Below are 20,191 nucleotides of genomic sequence, written 5' to 3' on the forward strand. Positions count from 1 at the left end.
AGTAACAAACTAGAAACTGGTCAAAGTCTCTATCAAAATCTCGCCAACAGCATGTTTAAAACATCAATCTATCATTAAAGGGGTAGTCCGTTTATCATAATTTTTCTTTATTTTTTTACAACAAAACACAAAAGCGAGAACAGTGCCTGCTTAGTAGAAGTAACCAAGCATCTTGCCAGCAACGTGCTTCTTTCTGGCCTGCTCGTGGTCCATGATACCAGCAGAGGTGGTGAGGACAATGAAACCGAACTGTCTGGCGGGGAGGAGGTTGCTGACCCACTGTTCAATCTCGTCAATGCGGACGTTGAATCTGGGGGAAATGACACCGCACTTGTTGAGGCGACCGTTGAGCTGGACAACAATCTTGCCGGCACGGTGATCATCGACGTACTCGAATTCACCAATGTAGCCGTGAGCCTGCATGACAGTCAGGAACTTGATGATGACCTTGGAGGAGGGTCTGATGAGAACTTGTCTCTTACCAGCCTTCTCGGCGTTGTAGATGGCGTTGAGAGCGTCAGCAAGAACGGAAGCACGAGTCATTTCTAAAGAGATGGCATGTTAGTTATGGACAAGCTCAAAATAATGATATTGAAGGATAGTATGATAGTAAAGCCCTCCTTAATTATCAGTATATTTAAATAAACGTACTTAAGTATTGGTGAACTTAACGGTCGATGATGGTAGAATCAAGGTTCAGATCGAGGGTTAGAAATTTCTCCCAGCAAGAATTGGCTGCCCCAGCAAAGCGCGTACACACACACACACACACACACACACACTAGCATTCAGATAGACGCGTGCACGCATACATACCCAAACACATACTCACAGAGATAGAGAAAATTTTTCTGTTTAGCTGTCACATGATCTAATTTATTTCCTATTATGGAACTGACAGTCACAATTTAATTGAGTTTAATCTTTATGACTAATTAGAAAAAAGATCTTTGTCATGTCACTTTTTGTTTAAATTTTGAGGGTTGGGGTTACTCAATTGTCAATTACAAATTTAATAGTTGGGTTATGTAACAGAACTGAATGTAACATAACAAGTTGTAATAAGTATCTTTGAAAAACTTTAAGAGTGATTCTTCCCAAAAATATTTCTGACTAATCTTAAAGTGATACCTTACCTAACCATCACAGGAAAATTTTGCGCACTCACAGCCGGGCGTCGTTGTAAACTTTCCCACTCTTTGGCTCCCCTCCCCTCCCTCTTTTTTTTTCCCCTTCTTGTCTAGCGTTCAGCGTATATTCTCGTTCCAAATCGACCACATATACATTAACAATGGCTGTATGTAACACCATCTTCATCATCATTATTTTTATGATTATATTACCCCTGCCAAATACCTCTGCTGTTTGAATTTTGGATACCCTTGTTGCTATAATAATACTAATAGAAGAGTTGAGGAAAATCTAACAAAAGAGCGAAGGGCAGGCAGGAAATAATTTATTTGAAATGAAGCACTTGTCTAACAACATTATATAGGCTCACAAGACTTTGAAGACCAAGCAAAAGTTGGCCAAGGCCCAGAAGCAAAACAGACCTGTTCCCCAGTGGTTCCGATTCAAGACTGGTAGCACTATCAGGTAAGTACTGAAGTACTATTTGAAAAAATTTAGATTTTAACATTGTAATCACAGATACAACGCTAAGAGAAGACACTGGCGCAGAACCAAGTTGAACATCTAAGCAACTTGTTTTTTTTGTTTTATCAAAAAAATACAACCATATTTCACACTTGCTATGGTTTCAACATGACTTGTCTAATTATGGGTTTCTTATGATTTCAGCTGTATAAAAAAATAAAAAAATTATGAACAAAAAAAATTAAATAATATAAGAGGAGGTGTTTGCTGTTTAAGTGTATTTGTTTGTGTGACTTTTTTTTTCCAAAATTTTCACGTAGAAGAGTTTAACATGACTTCCAACCACAAACATTGAACATACACAGACCAATGTCTCAAGAAGCTAAAGACTATTACTCACGTATCTACACAGCCATCCAGCATATTCCTCAAGGCCAAGTAACAACTTACGGTAGGAATTTGAAAAAAAAAACAAAGGATATCTAGCTCTGCTGAGTTATTCCTTGAACATTAGAAAGACTTACTAAAAGAAACTTAAATAAAGGTGCTATTGCAGAGCTTACTGGGAAACCTCGTAACGCACGTCAGGTCGGGTATGCACTCAAGTCTCTCCCGAACGAGTTTCGGGGTCGAATCCGAGAGACGACGCGCATGGCACTTCAGTTTGATCCACGAGACGGGTTTTTAGATGAACGTCTCTTTATTAACGGAGACAGTGATGATGATGAAGAAAAAGAAGAAGATTTAGGCCCAACTGGAGCACAGTTTCATTCAGGTAATGTGCCATGGTGGCGAGTGATTGGTTCTGGGGGAGTAGTGCCTGTGCGTGCAAATGCGCGCATGCGTGATGCTCATGTGGCCCGGTTACAAGAAGAAGGTGTTGTTGTCACAGAGTACCGAGTATCAATGAGAGAGTATGGCTGGGACCCGCCTTCAGGGCTTGCTGAGGAACTTGCCATGTAGTGATATAAGTTTGGCTGTTACTCGCAGAAAGTTTACATGCAAAGCTGCTTAACGGACAAAAAAAATAGTCAAGAAACTCCTTTCGGTTTATTTCTAATAGTTATATTATTTCCTTATAAAGAAAAAAAAATTCAGGACTATGTTGAAAGACATTGACTGTGGAGATTTCATAAAAAGAGTTAAGCTTATTGATTTTTAATTCAAAATGATGAATAGGGGAGAAAATCTCTGAAATATCTTTCAATGATGGGGGGTCTGAATTTCCCAAAACGGAAAAAGCCGCTGGTGCTGGTGCTGGTGCTGGTGCTGGTGCTGTTGCTATACTTTTTATTTTTAGGGTCGCTAAACGGCGGGCCCACTGGCGACAAATCCTCCCTGCCCGCAGTAAAAAACCTTCTGACACCCCCTTGATTGGCACAGGAGAAAATTTCGTAACCATATTATTTGAAGCAGTATTATAATAATCATTATTATTATTATTATTATTATTATTATTATTATTATTATTATTATTATTATTATTAATTAATAAATATATAGAACCCTGACTTCTATCATTATATATAGAAACCAATTGCCAGATCATCATTGTTTTTACAGAAAGTTTTCTTTCTTTCTTTTACCATTCATTACAAAATCTTTCATAGCTAGACTTGAATTTTTAATCACAAAATCACAACATGAAAACATTCACATTAATTTCATTGGTAGGCGCACTGGCGTCATCGCTGGTAGCAGCTCACGAAGCACAAGAAAAGAGACCAGATGAGTCATGGCAAGCATGGCATATGCGCGAGGAGCATGCGCTCGACTCCTTCGACAGTGCCTCTTTTTTCACTCTGCACGATCTTGACGGATCTGGCACTTGGACTCCTAATGACATTTTAAATCTCTATGGCCTGCTCAATGACAAGATGGTCGGTGCCGGCGATGGTATGGGTGAGCACAAGGAGTCGAAAGAAATTCCACAAGCAACCAAAGATTTGGTTCTCAAGACTGTGCTAGAGATGGTGGACACAGATGGTGATGGAGTTATTTCTCAGGAAGAATGGCGCAAGTTTTCAGAAGAGGACAAGAAGCTGTTGCCAGACTTTGGCCTGGGTCCTGGCCACCATGGTGATTACGAGTACGAGTACGAGGTGCACCACTGGCTCAAATACCACGCTAAGGATGATCCAGATGTGAAGATTGTGCATAAGGAGGATATCGAGCATGAGAACTTGTACCATGCTCAAGAACATCAGGATCACCCTGATGACCACGAACATGACAAGCCTCAAGAGCAACAGCAACAGCAACAGCAACAACAACAAGAACAGCAAGTTGTCAAGCCAATCCTTTTTGGTGCTGTCAACCTGAAAAATGTTCCTAACAAGTACCTTCATCACAGGAACTAAACCTTTTCATTATAGCGATGACAATATCGTCATTTTTACTGTACATTTGCATTTACAAGGTATTTTTTTTCAATTAGATAATTTTTTTTACGATTATAGGTTAGGTGTATCACAAAAAAAAAAAAAGAAACCCATCAGGCATTATTTGTTGTCATTATTATCAATACAAGTCATCATCATTATCATCATCATCTTTCTTTCCTTTTTTTTTCTTTCTCCAATTTACAAAAAGTACTCACTTCGCTGGTTCTTTTGAGGTTGCGCTTGTAGAGTGTCATCAGGAACGGCATTGAAGATAGAAAACTCAGGTTCCAGGTTCTCCTCTACCTTCATGACACTGGCCACATTACCACAGCGGTAACAATAGTTAGGTGCAGACCACACCGTCACAACATCCTTTTCCTCAAAATGGTACTTGAATCCCTCCATGACCAGCTGATGCGCACGCGCAATGAGCTGCAGACCATTCAGATGGTTAAACTCACGGGCTACTCGTGAGCCAAAGATCCAGCCGGCGCCACGCGGCGATACGGCCCAGGTCTCAATCTCGTCAGGGTCCGACCACACCAGGTCGCAAAATCCGCCTTCGTGGGGGATTTCCTGTGCGCGCGACAGCACGCGAATTTGGTCGAGCATGCGGATTTCCGGACTCAAGCCACCGTGCACGCACAGAATCTTGCTGTCAATGATAGCCGCCAGTGTCAAAAAGTCAAACACCTGACAACAGTATTTCCACACAGTCGTGCTTCCGTACTTGTTCAGACACTCTTCGTAAAATCCGTACACTTGTGTGATTTGACGACTCTCGTGGTTTCCACGCACCAGTGTCAGACGATTAGGGTATTTGACTTTCAGGCACATTAACAGTGTAAATGTTTCTAAACTAAAGTATCCTCTATCGACAAAATCTCCCTGTAATTCATTGTTAGAAACAAAAAAAATATTAAAAGAGTGTTAAAACTTACTAGGAAGATATAGTTGACATCATCGGGCATGCCACCTGCAATGCGAAACAGTTCGAGCAGGTCATGGAACTGGCCGTGTATATCTATAACAGTTAGGATACAGATTTCATTAATTCATCCTGGTGATAATTACCTCTAGAATAAACATGTTAGTAAAAGTTTTAAAAAAAATAATCCAAATTTGCTTTAATAACATACCCGCAGACTGTGACCGGTGTTTGTACTGGCTGGATATTTGATTCTGAACTCAACATGTTAGATCAATTGAACAATGGGCCGCGCCACCATATAAAAACGGACATCCGCTCCTCACCTTCCATCAGAAGCTCTTTAACCTTTTCGCACAGATGCTTCATGTCAGTTTCCGGCAGGTACTGGCACTTGAGCACCTCCTCAAGCCAGACATCGGGGCCTCGTTCTGTCATTGTGTTGTGTGTATTATGTATGTATGTGTATGTGTATGCGTCTGGGTACTACCGCAGAATGTGGGTGAGTGTGTGGATTATTAAAAAGAGAATAGAGAGAAATGGAGGGAAAAGAGGGAGAGAAATAAACGCCACGGGATCTAAAATGGAGTTGATTAAAGACGGTATTTTTTCCTATCTGACAATCTAAAACACTTGCTTCAAGAACAAAATAAATAATGGTTCTTTTTTGACTGAGAAAGTGAAGTTCCTGTCTGAATGGTTGGTAGTTATTAAGAGTTTTTGGTATATTTTGGTCCTCAGTTTTTGTTGCTTCCCGGTGGTCGTGTGGTTTTTTTTTTTTTTCCCTGCGCGTAACACCTTCTCACACTTTCTCTATGGCTGGGCAAAAGGGCAGGCGGGCGCGTAGCAAATTTTTTGTGTTACAACATAAATTACAAATTATCACAATGTTACAATTACAATTACAATTACAATTACAGTTATATAGAATAGAAGATAAATCACGTCTCGAGCCATCGGTCCGTCGAAGCTTTACCCGTACGCGAATCCAGATTATGCACCCGGGCCATTGCTGGGAACGGTCCTTTATCTTTAAGTTTGATCAGTGCTCGCCGAGAATACACATGTCCCATCACAAATCTCTGGCTAACTAGAGTAATCAGTACATTTTCGGTGATTTCCCCACTTGCGTCTTGTTCGGCTGAATACCATCCAAAGGACTCACTTGATCCAGCCATTGCAACTCTTAGTGCGGCCTGGATCTGATCAAACTTGAGTACGTTTGGCCGGTTTAAAATCACCCATGTACGATATACAATTTGCCGTAATAGAACTATGGGTGTGCGATTGCGGAACAGAAACTGGATACGCGCACGCACATACCACTCGCTACATGGGCCATTCAATAGGTATTCCATAAACCGCGCGTAGTTTCCAGCTTTAAGAGCGGCTGCTAAAGGTCCATACTGAGTCTGCAAATTAAATTGACTTAGCAGCGTATTGGTGGGCAGCCGTCCAAGTAACATGGCTGCAGGAACAAGGTATTTTAAAATCAGACGCTGCTGCGGTGTTCGTGGCAAACACTTACGGAATGCCCACGATAGATGGTCATATGCACGCGTCAGTTGCTCTTTGGCCAAGTAAAACCGACCAAGAATATAACGGTATTCAACTTGTTCAGCGCGCGCGTAACTCGAAAACTTAAGATTGGCTGTGTGAATATTAGAAAAAACATTTGCGCAGGAGGATTCTGTATGAAGCATGTAATATGACCGACACAGAATATTAGCGACAAATAGAATGACACTTTTCTTAGAAAGCTGCTGAGAGTTTTCAAGCGACTTTTCCGCACGAATGTTGTTGAACATTTTGAGCAGCAACGTCGATAGATATGACGTGCGCTGGAGGGTATCATTGGCGTCGAGCTGACGACCCATTGTAAGTACAGTACTAAGTGATGCTTTAACAACGCCTTGAAGAATGGCGCCGCGGTTATTGGTAAATGCCACTTGAAGTGCAGTGACATACTTGATGAGCGCAAAGTATGATTCACGCGGGTTTGTAGGGTCCACATCACGAGCGAAACCTAGATATGTGATACATAATTCATCAAACGACGACCAGTCACCATTATTTAGACCCTTTTCATCAACTACATTTCGAATATTGATTGAAGACTTGAAGGAAATTAGCAGTGACTAAATTTGATTCATCAACTGTACATACATCTAGAATATCATTTTGAAGAGAAGATACTATGGGATCCTGAATGTTAAGTACAAACAGATATGGCAACGACCCTGACGTGTCACGAGGTGAAAGACGCAGACATTTATCGACATGGTCGAGCCAGGCAGCAACCGACATTTTATGAGCGCAAGATCAAGAAGAATAACAATGTTGGTTGCAAAAAACAAAGGGGATTATGAAGCCAAGCTAATTTTCAGGTTTCTCCACACGTGACTGCAATTTAAATTCCCCAAGAGATTTACCAGCGATCTTCCCACGTTTTCACTAACAAAACCTTTTTCCCTCTTCCCCATCATTCCAAACACTTAACAATTACCGCAATCACAATGACTGAACCCAATCTCGATATCATCAAGGAAACCCTTGTTGCTCTTGCTCGCCAAGCTGGTGAGGTTATGAAAGAGAAGAGTGGAAAGACCAGTTTTGACGACAAGGCCAATGGTAAGTGCGCCCAATTGGAATTTGACAAGACGTAATACTAATGATTTTTTAAAAGCTGTTGATCTCGTCACTGAAATCGACAAGGCCGTTGAAGAACTTGTCCACAACGCTCTTACGGTTGCTTTCCCTGAATACAAATTTCTCGGTGAGGAATCGTACGTCCCTGGAGAGAGCGAGCTGACTGACGAACCCACTTTCATTTTGGACCCCATTGATGGCACTACCAATTTCATCCACAGCTACCCTTCATACTGCATTTCGCTCGGGTTTGCACTCAATAAGAAGCCTACTGTCGGCGTTGTGTACAACCCTGTCACCAACCAGCTTTTCTCTGCCATTAAGGGCAAGGGTGCTTACCTCAATGGTACACAGAAGTTGCCATTGACTGCACCACGCCCACTCAAGTTGCAGAGCGCTCTTCTTGCAATTGAATGGGGCTCCGATCGCACTGGCAATAACTTCAAGGTCAAGACTGATACTTTTAAGTCTCTGGCAGCCGATTCAAAGGATGGCGGTGCATTTGCCCACGGATTCCGCAGTGCGGGATCTGCAGCTCTTAACATTTCTTACGCTGCCGCTGGATACATTGACGCCTACTGGGAGGGCGGCTGCTGGGCATGGGATGTTTGCGCTGGCTGGATCATTCTTGAAGAAGCTGGTGGCATCATGGCCGGTGGAAACAAGGGTGAATGGCACCCTGCAGTTGATTCGCGTCTCTACTTTGCGGTACGCGGAGCAGAACCTGCAGAGCAGAAGAAGTTTGTTGAGGACTTTTGGGGTCACATCCAGGGTACTCTTGACTACAAAGTGTAAAGTAAACAAAAAAAAATACAATTAATTATGTTCATATCTATTCTATATCAGCGGGTTTAGTGAGAGCTACTTCTAGTGGCAGCTTAAAAGAAATGCAGTACATGGTTTTGGTGGGGGCGACCTTGCGAACGCTGTGAATGTCAAGCTCATCAGCTTTCATTTCGTGATTCAATTTGGTGCTTACGCGTGCTCGCAAATCTTCAAAGACCTCTGCCTCGCTAGGCTCTGGCACATGTGGATCGTGCTTGTGAAAGCAGTGGACGTGGATGGTTGGCAGGATGACAGCGTCTGCTTCGGTCGAACCAAACGCGTGTTGTCTGATTTCTTCGTTATTGTAGAGACCAATGAAGCTATCAAGGAACTCAGTAGCAGTATCAGGCAAGTTCATGACATAATGGGAATAATGTCTAGGGACCTTAATAACCTCAGGTTGGTTATTCTTCTCGGGTTTGGAACGCGACACACGGCCCTTCGGAGGAATAGTTATTGTGGGGGTTTCCTTTTCAAAGTCAAGAAGAGCAGTAACACCATCACGGATAAATGTGCGTGCGTCTTCGCAGAATGGCTTGACGAATGCTCCAACCTTGTTGAGCTCAATATTGGAAACTAGGTACTTGTAACTCTCCGGATTAAGATCACTGGCAAAGGCCAAGACGTGTTTTTTGCCTGCCGGAACAGCAAATGGTCCAACACCTGCGAAAACGTCACACACGGCCTCACCTTTGCGAAACTTGCGGATAAGTCGATCGTGCTCGGTATGTAGCCGTGAGTTCCAGTAAACTTTGGAGAAATCAAAACGAAAGCGGCAGTTTGACTCGCTCTGCTCGACCATAAAATCGCGTTCGCCAGCCAACACTTCCATATCGAACGTACGGAAAACCGTGTCAATAGCGTCGAGTTTGTTGACAACAGTGCGCACACGCGGGTTCTTGTCAAGAACCACTTGGCCAATGATAAATTTGTAAGGAAGGTATTGATCACGGATGTTAAGATGAGCAACATGTCCGACAATTGTAAATCCAACGGGTATTTCTTCCAGGAGTGATTCAGGGAGAATGGCTGCAAGAATCTCTTCGGCCTTCCAAAAATCGTACGTCAGCTGGAGTCTGTAGGGAACAAAAGCGATTGGAGTTTGTTTAAGAATCTCAGAAAACTCTGGCACAAGTTGTTTTTCGGCCTCGGCTGCGTCTGTGTATTGCTCGGCAAGCAATATGCCTTTAGCGCCAGAATTTTCTTCTGAGCCTAAAAACACGACATGGCCAACTCCGTGCTGCTTCAAAATGAATCGCTCGTATGAGCGAGCAAAGTTAGAAATAAAAGCAGGATTCTCGAGTTTGATAGCAACGAGTGGGATCTCTTTGTGGAAAAAGGACTTGTCAAGGACAGTCATTGTGCGATCCACGGGCGGCAAGAAGCGCTCAGTTCGCGTTGAGTGGTGGTAGTTTTTGATGGGCGGTCGAGCCACTGGAGCAGAAGCCATTTTGACAAAACGCAGGGAATTCCAAACGGGGGTATTTATGGGGGTAATAATAGCAACAGAAGCAAAGGAAGTGACGGATCTCCAGGCAGATCTTAGAAACATGAATGGGGAAGATGGGTGGGGAATTTTTTTTTTTCTTGTGTTGGGCAAGTGAGCACGGAAAATTTTAAAATTTTCGCCTAATAAGGTGGAAATTTTTTTTTAAAGGGTAAAGTCGATACACACTCCCACCTCTAAAATTTGCAACTAGGCTTTTACACACATTCATCAATCAAGATCAAAATAAATTATCATGGCTATTGTCAAAATATCTCGGCCGGTACGCCAAAGAATTGTTCAAGAACATCACGATAAAGATGGTGACATTTTATTTGAAGATGCCGATAGTGATTATGAGCAGGGCATCGACATGTCGAATGTGAATGCAGGCACAGTCAACAATACCAACCTGGTGACACCTGGTGAACTAGTTACTGATGAGACAACTTGGATGAGGTGAGTAGAATATACCTAAATCAGTTTGAGGTTTTGCTAACAGTTTTTATTTTATAGAGGTCATGGTACGTATTCCGAAGATAATAAGATATACTCTTCAGTGGCCGGCACGATTTTGCGGGTGAACAAGCTGCTGAGTGTCAAGCCTTTGCGTGGACGGTACCCGCCAGTTATTGGTGACCATGTTGTAGGCCGAATCACCGAGGTCGGAAATAAGCGATGGAAGGTGGACATTGGCGGAAGTCAAGAGGCGGTGTTGATGCTAGGGTCTGTGAATTTGCCCGGCGGTGTGTTGCGACGTAAATCTGATAGCGACGAGTTGCAGATGCGCAAGTTGTTAAAAGAGGGCGATCTGCTGAACGCTGAGGTACAATCGATTTTCCAGGACGGTGCTGCGTCGCTTCACACCCGATCGCTGCGGTATGGAAAGCTGCGCAACGGGTACTTTTTGGCGGTGCCTTCATCGTTGGTGATCAAGTCCAAGGTTCACGCGTACAAGTTGCCAGATAATATTGACTGCATTTTGGGTGTTAATGGGTACATTTGGCTGAGCAAGCGAACCAAGGCATCTGCTGCAGAAAATGCAAACGTGTCGATTACAAGACTGGAGGAAGAGGCCGGACTGGAGATTTATAGCGATGTGAATGAGGAGATTTCAACCAGCACACGTGAGGCAATTGCACGGTATGCTAATTGCATTCACGCTCTGGCATATGCGGAGATCGGCATCAATGAGTCGCGGATAATAGCAGCTTACGATGCCAGCAATATTTACAAAACTGCGGCTGATTTGGTTGAGAATGAGGTCAAGTTGGCCATTGCCAATGAAGTGGTTAAGCGGGAGCGTGAAGCGAATTAGAATATCGTTATATTTACAGAGTATAAAAATAAAAAAAAAAGAGAGAAATATTTACACAGTCTAGTTGTCTCCGGCTCGTTTGAGAATGTAAAAGTAAGTACTGCCAAAGTGATATCGGTCACTTTCGACCACTTCGAGGCCAGAGGATTGAACAATTTGGTCAATGTCGAGGTTCCAGCGACAGCCCCATTCCTTGACACGCTGTTCGGCCTTTTTATCCATAGTTTCATTAAGAGAATTGTAAGTTGAGCGGCCGTGTTCGAGAAGTACGATGCGACCATTTTTGCGAAGCAGGGCCTCAAAGTTGCGGAGTGCAGCCGAGGGGTCTTCGTGAGAGCACAGACCAAAAGTTTCATAGATTGTGTCAAACTTTTGGCCGGATCCAGCAGCCATTTTGGCCAAGTCCTCGGCACGACCACGAACGTATTGGACATGCTCGTAAGTGGGGAATTTTTCAGTAAACTTTTCACGGGCAACCTCGAGCATAGAGCGAGATGAGTCCATAAAGGTGACAGAAGTGATGCGTTCAGGATCAAAGTAGGAGATGTTACGGCCGGTACCACAGGAAACTTCGAGAACATCACCCTCGACGTTCTTCATGACTTGACGACGGCGGTACCAAATGTGGGAAGTCAGTTCTTCAAGCCAGATCTTGTCATCGTACTCACGGGCCATCTGGTCAAAGATTTCAGTGGTATCTCTAGGAGCTGGGATTCCTGGTTTGCCAGAAGTGGGAGCAGTGGTGTCATCAGCACCTCCGTCTTTATCAGTAAGGGTATCAATTCCAGATTCAGATGCAATGTCTTTAATGGAGGTAGTATTCAAACGTTCGCGCTCGACATCCTCGCGCTTTTTGTAAGGGTTTGGTTCTCCGGTGGCCTTGTATTTTGTGTCGGAGAGGTACTGAACACCAGCGTAGGCAGCTGCGGCATAGAGCATGATGAGAAAGACAGAGGCACCTGTGCGGAACCTGGGGTGCTCGTTGAGGCTGCGCCAGGCAAGCTTGAGCTGGTTGTAGCGATCCGAAAGAGAGGAATCTTTAGGCGGAGCCTGGGGTCTGCTACGGCGGTGAGGGGACTGCTGTTGAGCAAAGTTGCGGATGCATGATGTGGAGAAGAAAAGGGAAGATGTAGAGCTGGGTTGTAGTAGTTTAAATAGAGGTTTTTTGGTAACCCGGAGCAGGGCAGAGGCTCTAAGGGCACCGGCCGGGAGTCTTTGATGGGCCATTGTGTGCGGGAGTGGTCGGGTGGTGGTTGATTGATTAAAGATCGGGTTTTGCGTTAAAGTAAAAAAAAAAAAAAAGTTTGGAGAAGAAAATTGAAGGGGCCTGTTGGGAAGGCCGCTGAATGCACGTGACAAAATGGGTTAGGGATTGTGAAATTTTTTAGATTTTTCTTGGTGGATTTTTTTTTTTTTTTTTTTCAGCGTCCTCGTTTGTTTTTTTTTTTCAAATGTGGAAGTTTCGCTTACCAAAAAAAAAAAAAAAAAATTAAAATTCCTGCGCACTGCCACCATTCAACTGTCTTTTTGTTTCCAGCCAACCAGCCTTTAAAATCACAAAAATAGCCACCACCACCATAACCACAACTATTACCACAACCATTACCACCAAACAACCCTAAAACAATAACAAAAAAAAAAAAATTATCCTAATGACCTTGCCAGGAAACAGAATCTTTTTTAAGCCTTGCAAGCCTGAGTGTAAGTCTTTCTGATTCTGTACTTGCAGATTGCCGATTGCAACCAGATATGAAGCTTTCACTCATCACATACGCGCACGCGTACATATGTTCGCGTCGTCCGTTTAATGCTACGACAAAAAAAAGGTTCCAAAACCCACTCTAACATGTCCATTTATTTTAGTCCGTCTGGACCAAGTCACTGCGGCTTTTTCTCAGTTTGGCCCTCTTCGTGAGGTCAAGATGCTCAAGGGATACGTATGTACTTCCTTAAATGCTGGATATTTGTAAAAATGGGCGCTTTGGCTTTTTTTTTTTTTTTTTTGAAGGGCTGTTTTAATTTTTATTATACAGTAAATTCCTCAACGTTTTTTTTTCCCCACATACATACAAAAAAACTCTCACCACACAAAACTAGCCAGTTAGCCAATTGTTTTCAATCCCAACATCTCTTAATTAACATCCTACTTTTTCATCTAGGGCTTTGTTGAGTTTACAAGAAAAGAAGACGCGTCTAAAGCTCTTGAAAGTAAGTTTTACTCTTGGTTTTTTTTTATCCTTCTTTTCAATTGTTGCCCATCTCTTTAAAACAACTCAAAGAGCCCACAAAAATTTGGTGAAAACGCTACTCTATTGTTCCACTCATACCATCAAAAAAATAAAAACTCAACTAATTTTCTCTATAGCTGAGGTCGACCTTTGTGGCTTTAAAGCTACGGTCGCAATGGCCAACCGTATTGAGCGTCGTGAGGGCCCTCCTTCTCGTTCAGGTCGCTCAAGCAGACCTTCTGAAGACGATCTTTTTCGCGTCCAACTTTCTGGTTTAAACCCTGACACCAAGTGGAAGGTATGTCCTATTTTGTTTCTCCAATGAACCAACCAAATTACAAGAAAAAAGCTGGCTTTGTTTTTCATTTGATACCTTATTTTTTCATTCATCTGCTCTGGAAGTCTTTTTTTCTCTTATTTTTTTTCGTTTTCTTTTTTTTTGGTCTGGAATGTTTAGCCTTTTTTTAATTGCCTGTTTCTAATTTCTGTCTGGAATTAAAAAAAAAAAACGCTTCTTTGCGTTTTTTCTCTTCTATTCTATTTCGAATCCATCAGGACCTGAAAGATCACTTCAGAAAACAAAGAATCAATGTGTCTTATAGTGAAGTCTCACGGTCCGGCGATGGTACTGGGTAAGCACTTAATTCATTACCGACTTTGTGCCAAAAAAATATCTCATTAACACAATTACTTAGTCTTATTGATTTGGAAAGTCAGGAAGATGTCGATTATGTTTTGGACAATATGCAAGGCTCTGAGCTTCTTGGAAACGAAATTGTCATTCATGAAGATGTAAGTAAACTTGAATTTTTTTTTTCCAAGTAAGGGTTTTTTTTAACATGTTTGTCTAGTCTATAAGTAGAAAACCCCGTGAAAAGGAACGACGTGATACTAGAGACGTGCGTCGCAACAATAGATTTGATGACCGACGAGGCAGTGACTATGGTGGACACAATGACCGGTTCAGGGACCGCCGCAACAGCAACACCCATCGTCGGGATCCTCGCGACCGCAGTCCCGACCAACGTAACCATAGCCGCACGCGCGATCGGAGCCGCGACCGAAGCCGTGACCGCAACTCTCGGCATAACAATAGCCGATCAGATAGACGCGACAATAATCGTCGCAACAGCAACAGCAACAACAACAACAAAAATAATAATAACAGCCACCACAATGGCCGCCGGAATAGTGGGCAATATGATGATGAGGATAATGGCGAGGAGTACAATCGGTACTCTGACAATGACGATGACGTCGACATGGAGGGTCATCATGGGGATGATGATGAGTACCACTCAGATAGGTACGACAAAATTGATGACGACGAAGACAATAGAGGCAACAAGAATAATAGGGGCAATAAGAATACTAGGCGCAATAGCCACAATGGTGGTAACAGCAGCAAATCAGGTGGGTCCCGTTCGGGGAAGAATGAAAACAATAACAACAACGATATTTTTGAAGAGCATGAGGATGAGAATATTGACCACGGCAAAGGTACTAGTGAGAATCCTGTGACATTGGATGATGAACAGGATGATTTTGTTGAAATTTCCAAGCCCCAACAACGGACGCGCCAGAATGGCAGCAAGAGCAGCAAGAATGGAACAAGTACTCGCCGAAGCAAGCAGGATTTTAAAAATGAAGATTTAGTTGATGTTCCTTCGCGGCCTTCTGGAAGATCCGATAATAAGCGTGCGAGCGCTGGATCTTCTGGTAACGCAAGCGCAGCACCAAAAATTGATCCTGATGTGGATGTGTCTGCTGCAACACCACCTCTTTATGATGACGATGAAATTGATGAGGGATGGTAGTAGACCCAAAGATTTGCTAATGAAAAACAAAAAAAAAAATTAAACTTAAACTTAAACTAAAGAAAATAAAACAAAAGATAAAATAATTGGGGATTTTTTTTTTATTTTTTTTATAAAAAAAAAAAAAAGCCTTTATAAAAAGAATGAAAAAACCATGAAAATGTACACATATAAAACACAAGCAAGAAACTTTTTGGTATCACCTTGATTAAAATAGATCATGTTCCATTTTAAGGAATAATGCGAGAATGGGTAAGCTCGTCTGCCTCATCGGCATCATCTTCAGTTTCAAAGATAGGAGGTGCAAGAGGAATATATTTACTGCTTGGATGCTGGTGCTCACGAGTCCAAATCATCCACAAGACTGTGATCAAACACAAGACGGAGCAGATTGTTGTATATTCAAAGGCCTTGGAATAACACGCTGCTCCTTTGAAGCAAGTGTGTGCAGAGGACCCAGGGACTTGTACGGAGTTGCCGTCGTAGATCTTTCCAAATATTAAATTGAAAAGGTACACGCCCAAAACTGGGGATGCGCAGACCATCCCCCAGTTCTGCGAATACCGAAACATGCCAAACGTGTCTGCGACAATGGTCGGGTACACGCCAAAGGCCAGTCCGTAGGAAAGCCCGACAAGAGCCGAGAGCAGCCACAGGTATACTGGTGATGTAAAGTTTGTTGTGGCCATGATGGCATGAACAAGGAGACATACTACGGCGGCTGCAAAAATCATCCATAAACGTTGCAAACCTAGCCGTTGGTTCAAAACATCCGACATGACGCCGCTAATAATGCGACCACCAAAACTGGATAGCGAAATGATGGAGACTTGGAGGGCTTGGATGGCTTGCACCTGGCTATCAACCGAGGATGCAGCAACGGCCATGCTCACATCGTCTGTAACTTCTTGATTGGCGAGTGCCAAAGCTCTTACAATATATCCGACGCAATCTAAAAATAAAAAAAAAGGTGAAAAGAAAAAAGAAGAAGAAGAAGAAGAAAAAAAATAATAATACTGCGTTAGTAAAAGGTGTTTGTATGAATTTTGTATGTTGAATTCGTTATCAAACAATTCGGAGATTATTTTAATACTCACAAATATACATCTGGCAGGTACCAGCGAGTCCACAAAGAACAAAGCATTGGGCCCAAAATTCCTTTCTGCGCAAAAGAGTCCATCCAGAAATACTGTGGCTATCGTCCTGAGGATGGATGGGTCCGGCTTGAAGTTGGCTTGTTAGAGGAGGGGTTTCATGAGCATTTGTCGCTGCTTTCCCCAGAAGGGTTGTTTCAGGGGATGATGACGAAGGCTTGGTAGCTATGTAAGAAGCCCCTGCGGTCGCATTCACGGCTGTAGATAAAGTCGAGGACGAAACAGTTGGTGAAAAGGAGGGCCTGCGGGGAGACTTGGGAGCATCTGAAAGCGAGGTGAGTTGGTCTGTGAGTGTTGCAAGCGAGTGTTGCGAGTAAAGCCTGTCGCGCTGGTCAACGGCTGCAACTGGGGAAAACCTTGGGCTAGGAGCTGTTGATCCATAACTGCTGGAGATAACTGCGGAAGGTGTAAGAGTTCCGTCTACAAAGGAGGAGGAAGAGTCCTGGCGTTGGTGCTGATATTGGTGGTGGTGGTCAGCAATGGTCATGGGCGGTGGGGCCGAAGGCTTGTGATAGCCTGTGAGTGGGACGTAAAGGAAAAAGGAGCAAAAGATAGAGAGTCCTGAAGTGACAAAAGCCAATAGCAGCAAAAAAGCTGAAGTATTTCCCGGGAAGAGCAAAGCTCCAAGAGATGAAAAAAAGAATGCTGAAAGACCAAAAGTCGAGATGGGGAAAGCTGTTGCAGTTCCTCTTGCATGAGGGAAATTGAGTGCTGCAGTTTTGAGGGAAGCCGAGTAACCCAAGGAGGACCCGAAGCCTGCAATGGAAGACCCGAGGGCAAGCAATGGCAGGAAGCTTACACGGGCATAGTAGCAGTAAAAGATGAGCATGTAACCAGTAAGAAGTAAAGTACCACCGGAGAATGTAGGCCAAAAGGGGCCGGTACGATCGACCAACACTCCTGCGAGAATTCCTAGCAATGATACACCGACACTTCCACACATGCCTACAAGGGAGGACTGGGTAGCTGAAAGTCCGAGTCTGTCTGCGAGTTGGGTCGAGTAAGCGGAGTAGACATAGAGTGTACCACAGCCCAAGCTTGTGAGGGTTGCAGCGAGAACTGCTTGGGAACTTCGTCCAAAGGAGATGTTCCAAGAGACTGTCATGATAAGATGATTTTTTTTTTTTTTTTAGGGGAAAAGGAATAGTAAGATTAAAGATTATATAAAAGTAAGATAATTAAGCTTTTATATATGAAGATACTGGCGATATTCAGGTATGAAACAATAGAATTGAAAGTCTTAAACAGGAGGAAGGAAGAAATAAATAAATAAATAAAAGAAAAAAAGCCCAGAAAAGAAATTTCTATAAAAATCCTATGGATTCTTCCTCCACGTACCATATTATTATCCCATAATAATAATATTATAGATTAAGTAATAATTAACATTAAAAAAAAAAAAAAAAAAAAAAAAAAGGACCCAGCCGCTCGCTGCTTATCAGCCTGGCCGCCGCCACATGTAAAGAAAAAAAATTTTTGCTGTTGCTACTGCTATGTGCCACAACAACTACAAAAACCCGATTAGACAAGCGCTATGCCCAAAGTACGCACTATCACGTGAATAAATAAAAAAAAGCCACACGCTACGTGGCCTACAGAAATAACAAATGTACCGAAAACTTAGTAACAATTAACGGACTCCGGACAAGCTCCGATAAACCGGTACATGTTCCGAGTTCCGATTCGGGACTTTATTTATTTTTTTTCTAAAATCATTAAATCATCCTTCTTTTCCGTTCAATTTTTTTCTCCAATAATTACAAGCATTATAATAATAGTACACCTCATATTTCTCGTTTATTTTGTCGATGATGCTGCTGCTGCCGCCGCCGCAGCTTTTGCCTTGCTCTTAGCCTTCTTCTTCTTATCCTTTTTCCTTAATCCAACCATTCCGGCCTTGATCACTTCGGTGTACTTGACCCAGAATGCCTCCAGGTCCTCTGCCTTAACAACTGTCGAGAATTTGACCTTCTTCTTCTTGTCGCTGTTGCCATCCGTTGCCCGAAATAGCAGCGCATTTGTGTCTGGAACTTCATTTGTTACTCCGTCCTTAGGAGAGTCTAATAAATATTTCAGCCAAAAGTTAGAAAAAAAATTCTATTCTCTTTTCTTTAAAATTAAATATAAATAAACATAATATCATTGTAGTTCTCCTGATACTTACATCTCTTTTGAGTGAGAAACACGCTTCCCTTTGTTTCCGCAGCCTTTAATGTTTTGGCCAGCTTTTCCAGGTACTAAGATTAATGTTAGAATCAATAATTTAATGGAGACATGAGATCAACATTTATTTTTTTTATATTTACTAACCTCATCATTTGGTAATCGTCCTAAAACTGACATTGTGATTTGTATATGTTTTTATATATTTGTACAGTTTGTGTTGTTGCTGTTGTTGTTGTTGCGTTGGTTTATTGTTGTGACGCTTGGTGGTGATGCCCTTTTTTTTTTTAAAAGTGTAGAGTGAAATTTTTAGAAACTGATCTGGTAATGTAATAAATTACGTAACAATCCCCGTATATTAACAGTTCTCAACATTGAAATCAAAAAAAAAAAAAAAAAAAACAACTTCAAAATTAAAAAAAAAAAATTGGAAATCTGTTCAAAATACTGATATTATTACCATTATTGAATTTAAAAAGTTGAGAATTTTTGAATCATCAATTTTCAATTTCAATAAAATTTTTTTTATTGTTTATTATACTTTTGATCTTGTATACTAACATATTTTATATCTTTTAGGTTAAATCAATGATGACCCTCCCTCTTTTCTTTTTTTTTTTTTTTACTTTCAAATCATTGACATATTACCAAGTCAGATTTTTGACACCTTTAAACCCATTTGATTATGATTGTCAATTTGACTTTAAATAAAATTTTTTTTTTAAAAAAAAAAAAAAAAACATGATCATTGACAGTGTGATGAGATCCGATCATCAGAACAAATTTGTTAACGTTACGTTGGTTTTATATTTAATAATAACTTGATTTTATTGTCAAACTAACGTCAGAATGATAAAGACTTATCTGCCCATTATCTTTAAGTTGTATCAAGACATTGTTGACCTTTTTATTTTCCATTAACTTAAAACTATGGACCAAAATAGCATTGTCAATTACTACAGTACAAAATGACGTCCTCGAGTGAGAAGAAGAAGAAAAAAAAAAGTTAATGGTAATTGTACATCACAGATAAGACATATTTCTTAGTATTTCCCCGCAAAAATGCAAATAATAGTAAATGTTCTTTCTTTGGAATTAAAATTTCAAGGTTTCCAAATAGTTTGAAATCAACCCATTCATAATTCAATTCAATTCAGTTCAACTGATTTGATTATAACTTCCCTAAAGCTTATAACCAAAAAAAAATTAAAAAAAATATTATAAAAAGAATAAAAAATAAAACGTTAAGATTAATACTACTTTGGGCTAAAAATCATCTCACACCAATTAAATTGCACTTAATTGGAACTTCTGACGTGAGTTCGAAGAACTGAAAACTAAACTTAATATATTAGGTTATTTAACAAACTCCACCACTCCCCACCTTCTTTACATGCAAATTATCTTACCGCGTGATATATATTGTCCATTGTTCCATTTCAATTGACCACATCATGTTTAACATTTGATTGGGTTTTCTTAACCCCCCCTTATAGGAATTGAAATCCTTTTAAAAAGAAGACAATTCCCCTCTATTTTTTTTTTTTTTTTTTTTTTTTTTGAATCACATCAGTTTTTATTACCACTCTTCAATCTCTCTAATCAAGCCTTTCTTTTTCATAACACTTTTTATTTTTGCTTAA

General features: G+C 41.5%; 12 protein-coding genes across 12 annotated transcripts; 5 read left to right on the forward strand and 7 right to left on the reverse strand.

Moving 5' to 3' along the window:
- Window positions 1-150: 150 nt before the first annotated feature.
- On the reverse strand, window positions 151-826 carry SAPINGB_P004903 (40S ribosomal uS8 domain-containing protein; the record flags this gene model as incomplete). The annotated part of the gene is made up of 2 exons (XM_031999618.1): window positions 151-545; window positions 817-826. The coding sequence occupies 2 exons, from the start codon at window positions 824-826 to the stop codon at window positions 151-153; spliced, it is 405 nt and encodes a 134-aa protein (XP_031855509.1).
- A 465-nt stretch (window positions 827-1,291) lies between these two features.
- SAPINGB_P004904 (uncharacterized protein) lies at window positions 1,292-2,559 on the forward strand (the record flags this gene model as incomplete). The annotated part of the gene is made up of 4 exons (XM_031999619.1): window positions 1,292-1,297; window positions 1,496-1,596; window positions 1,962-2,047; window positions 2,141-2,559. 4 exons carry the CDS (start codon window positions 1,292-1,294, stop codon window positions 2,557-2,559), a joined length of 612 nt encoding a protein of 203 aa, XP_031855510.1.
- A 680-nt stretch (window positions 2,560-3,239) lies between these two features.
- SAPINGB_P004905 (uncharacterized protein) lies at window positions 3,240-3,956 on the forward strand (the record flags this gene model as incomplete). Its single annotated transcript, XM_031999620.1, has 1 exon — window positions 3,240-3,956. The coding sequence occupies one exon, from the start codon at window positions 3,240-3,242 to the stop codon at window positions 3,954-3,956; it is 717 nt and encodes a 238-aa protein (XP_031855511.1).
- A 222-nt stretch (window positions 3,957-4,178) lies between these two features.
- Window positions 4,179-5,346, reverse strand: SAPINGB_P004906 (uncharacterized protein; the record flags this gene model as incomplete). Its single annotated transcript, XM_031999621.1, has 4 exons — window positions 4,179-4,868; window positions 4,922-5,004; window positions 5,120-5,148; window positions 5,222-5,346. 4 exons carry the CDS (start codon window positions 5,344-5,346, stop codon window positions 4,179-4,181), a joined length of 927 nt encoding a protein of 308 aa, XP_031855512.1.
- A 503-nt stretch (window positions 5,347-5,849) lies between these two features.
- Window positions 5,850-7,215, reverse strand: SAPINGB_P004907 (uncharacterized protein; the record flags this gene model as incomplete). The annotated part of the gene is made up of 2 exons (XM_031999622.1): window positions 5,850-7,025; window positions 7,075-7,215. 2 exons carry the CDS (start codon window positions 7,213-7,215, stop codon window positions 5,850-5,852), a joined length of 1,317 nt encoding a protein of 438 aa, XP_031855513.1.
- Window positions 7,216-7,424: 209 nt separating this feature from the next.
- Window positions 7,425-8,352, forward strand: SAPINGB_P004908 (uncharacterized protein; the record flags this gene model as incomplete). The annotated part of the gene is made up of 2 exons (XM_031999623.1): window positions 7,425-7,539; window positions 7,595-8,352. 2 exons carry the CDS (start codon window positions 7,425-7,427, stop codon window positions 8,350-8,352), a joined length of 873 nt encoding a protein of 290 aa, XP_031855514.1.
- Window positions 8,353-8,389: 37 nt separating this feature from the next.
- On the reverse strand, window positions 8,390-9,934 carry SAPINGB_P004909 (uncharacterized protein; the record flags this gene model as incomplete). Its single annotated transcript, XM_031999624.1, has 1 exon — window positions 8,390-9,934. One exon carries the CDS (start codon window positions 9,932-9,934, stop codon window positions 8,390-8,392), a length of 1,545 nt encoding a protein of 514 aa, XP_031855515.1.
- A 190-nt stretch (window positions 9,935-10,124) lies between these two features.
- On the forward strand, window positions 10,125-11,186 carry SAPINGB_P004910 (uncharacterized protein; the record flags this gene model as incomplete). The annotated part of the gene is made up of 2 exons (XM_031999625.1): window positions 10,125-10,327; window positions 10,385-11,186. The coding sequence occupies 2 exons, from the start codon at window positions 10,125-10,127 to the stop codon at window positions 11,184-11,186; spliced, it is 1,005 nt and encodes a 334-aa protein (XP_031855516.1).
- A 60-nt stretch (window positions 11,187-11,246) lies between these two features.
- SAPINGB_P004911 (uncharacterized protein) lies at window positions 11,247-12,413 on the reverse strand (the record flags this gene model as incomplete). The annotated part of the gene is made up of 1 exon (XM_031999626.1): window positions 11,247-12,413. One exon carries the CDS (start codon window positions 12,411-12,413, stop codon window positions 11,247-11,249), a length of 1,167 nt encoding a protein of 388 aa, XP_031855517.1.
- A 425-nt stretch (window positions 12,414-12,838) lies between these two features.
- Window positions 12,839-15,231, forward strand: SAPINGB_P004912 (uncharacterized protein; the record flags this gene model as incomplete). The annotated part of the gene is made up of 7 exons (XM_031999627.1): window positions 12,839-12,887; window positions 13,050-13,123; window positions 13,346-13,394; window positions 13,552-13,712; window positions 13,970-14,046; window positions 14,110-14,206; window positions 14,266-15,231. 7 exons carry the CDS (start codon window positions 12,839-12,841, stop codon window positions 15,229-15,231), a joined length of 1,473 nt encoding a protein of 490 aa, XP_031855518.1.
- A 230-nt stretch (window positions 15,232-15,461) lies between these two features.
- Window positions 15,462-17,490, reverse strand: SAPINGB_P004913 (uncharacterized protein; the record flags this gene model as incomplete). The annotated part of the gene is made up of 2 exons (XM_031999628.1): window positions 15,462-16,183; window positions 16,329-17,490. The coding sequence occupies 2 exons, from the start codon at window positions 17,488-17,490 to the stop codon at window positions 15,462-15,464; spliced, it is 1,884 nt and encodes a 627-aa protein (XP_031855519.1).
- Window positions 17,491-18,182: 692 nt separating this feature from the next.
- On the reverse strand, window positions 18,183-18,728 carry SAPINGB_P004914 (uncharacterized protein; the record flags this gene model as incomplete). Its single annotated transcript, XM_031999629.1, has 3 exons — window positions 18,183-18,445; window positions 18,550-18,622; window positions 18,696-18,728. 3 exons carry the CDS (start codon window positions 18,726-18,728, stop codon window positions 18,183-18,185), a joined length of 369 nt encoding a protein of 122 aa, XP_031855520.1.
- Between the last annotated feature and the right edge of the window lie 1,463 nt (window positions 18,729-20,191).

This window comes from Magnusiomyces paraingens (genome assembly GCF_902498895.1).
Source record: "Magnusiomyces paraingens strain CBS 517.90 genome assembly, contig: contig4, whole genome shotgun sequence".
NCBI lineage: Eukaryota > Fungi > Ascomycota > Dipodascomycetes > Dipodascales > Dipodascaceae > Magnusiomyces > Magnusiomyces paraingens.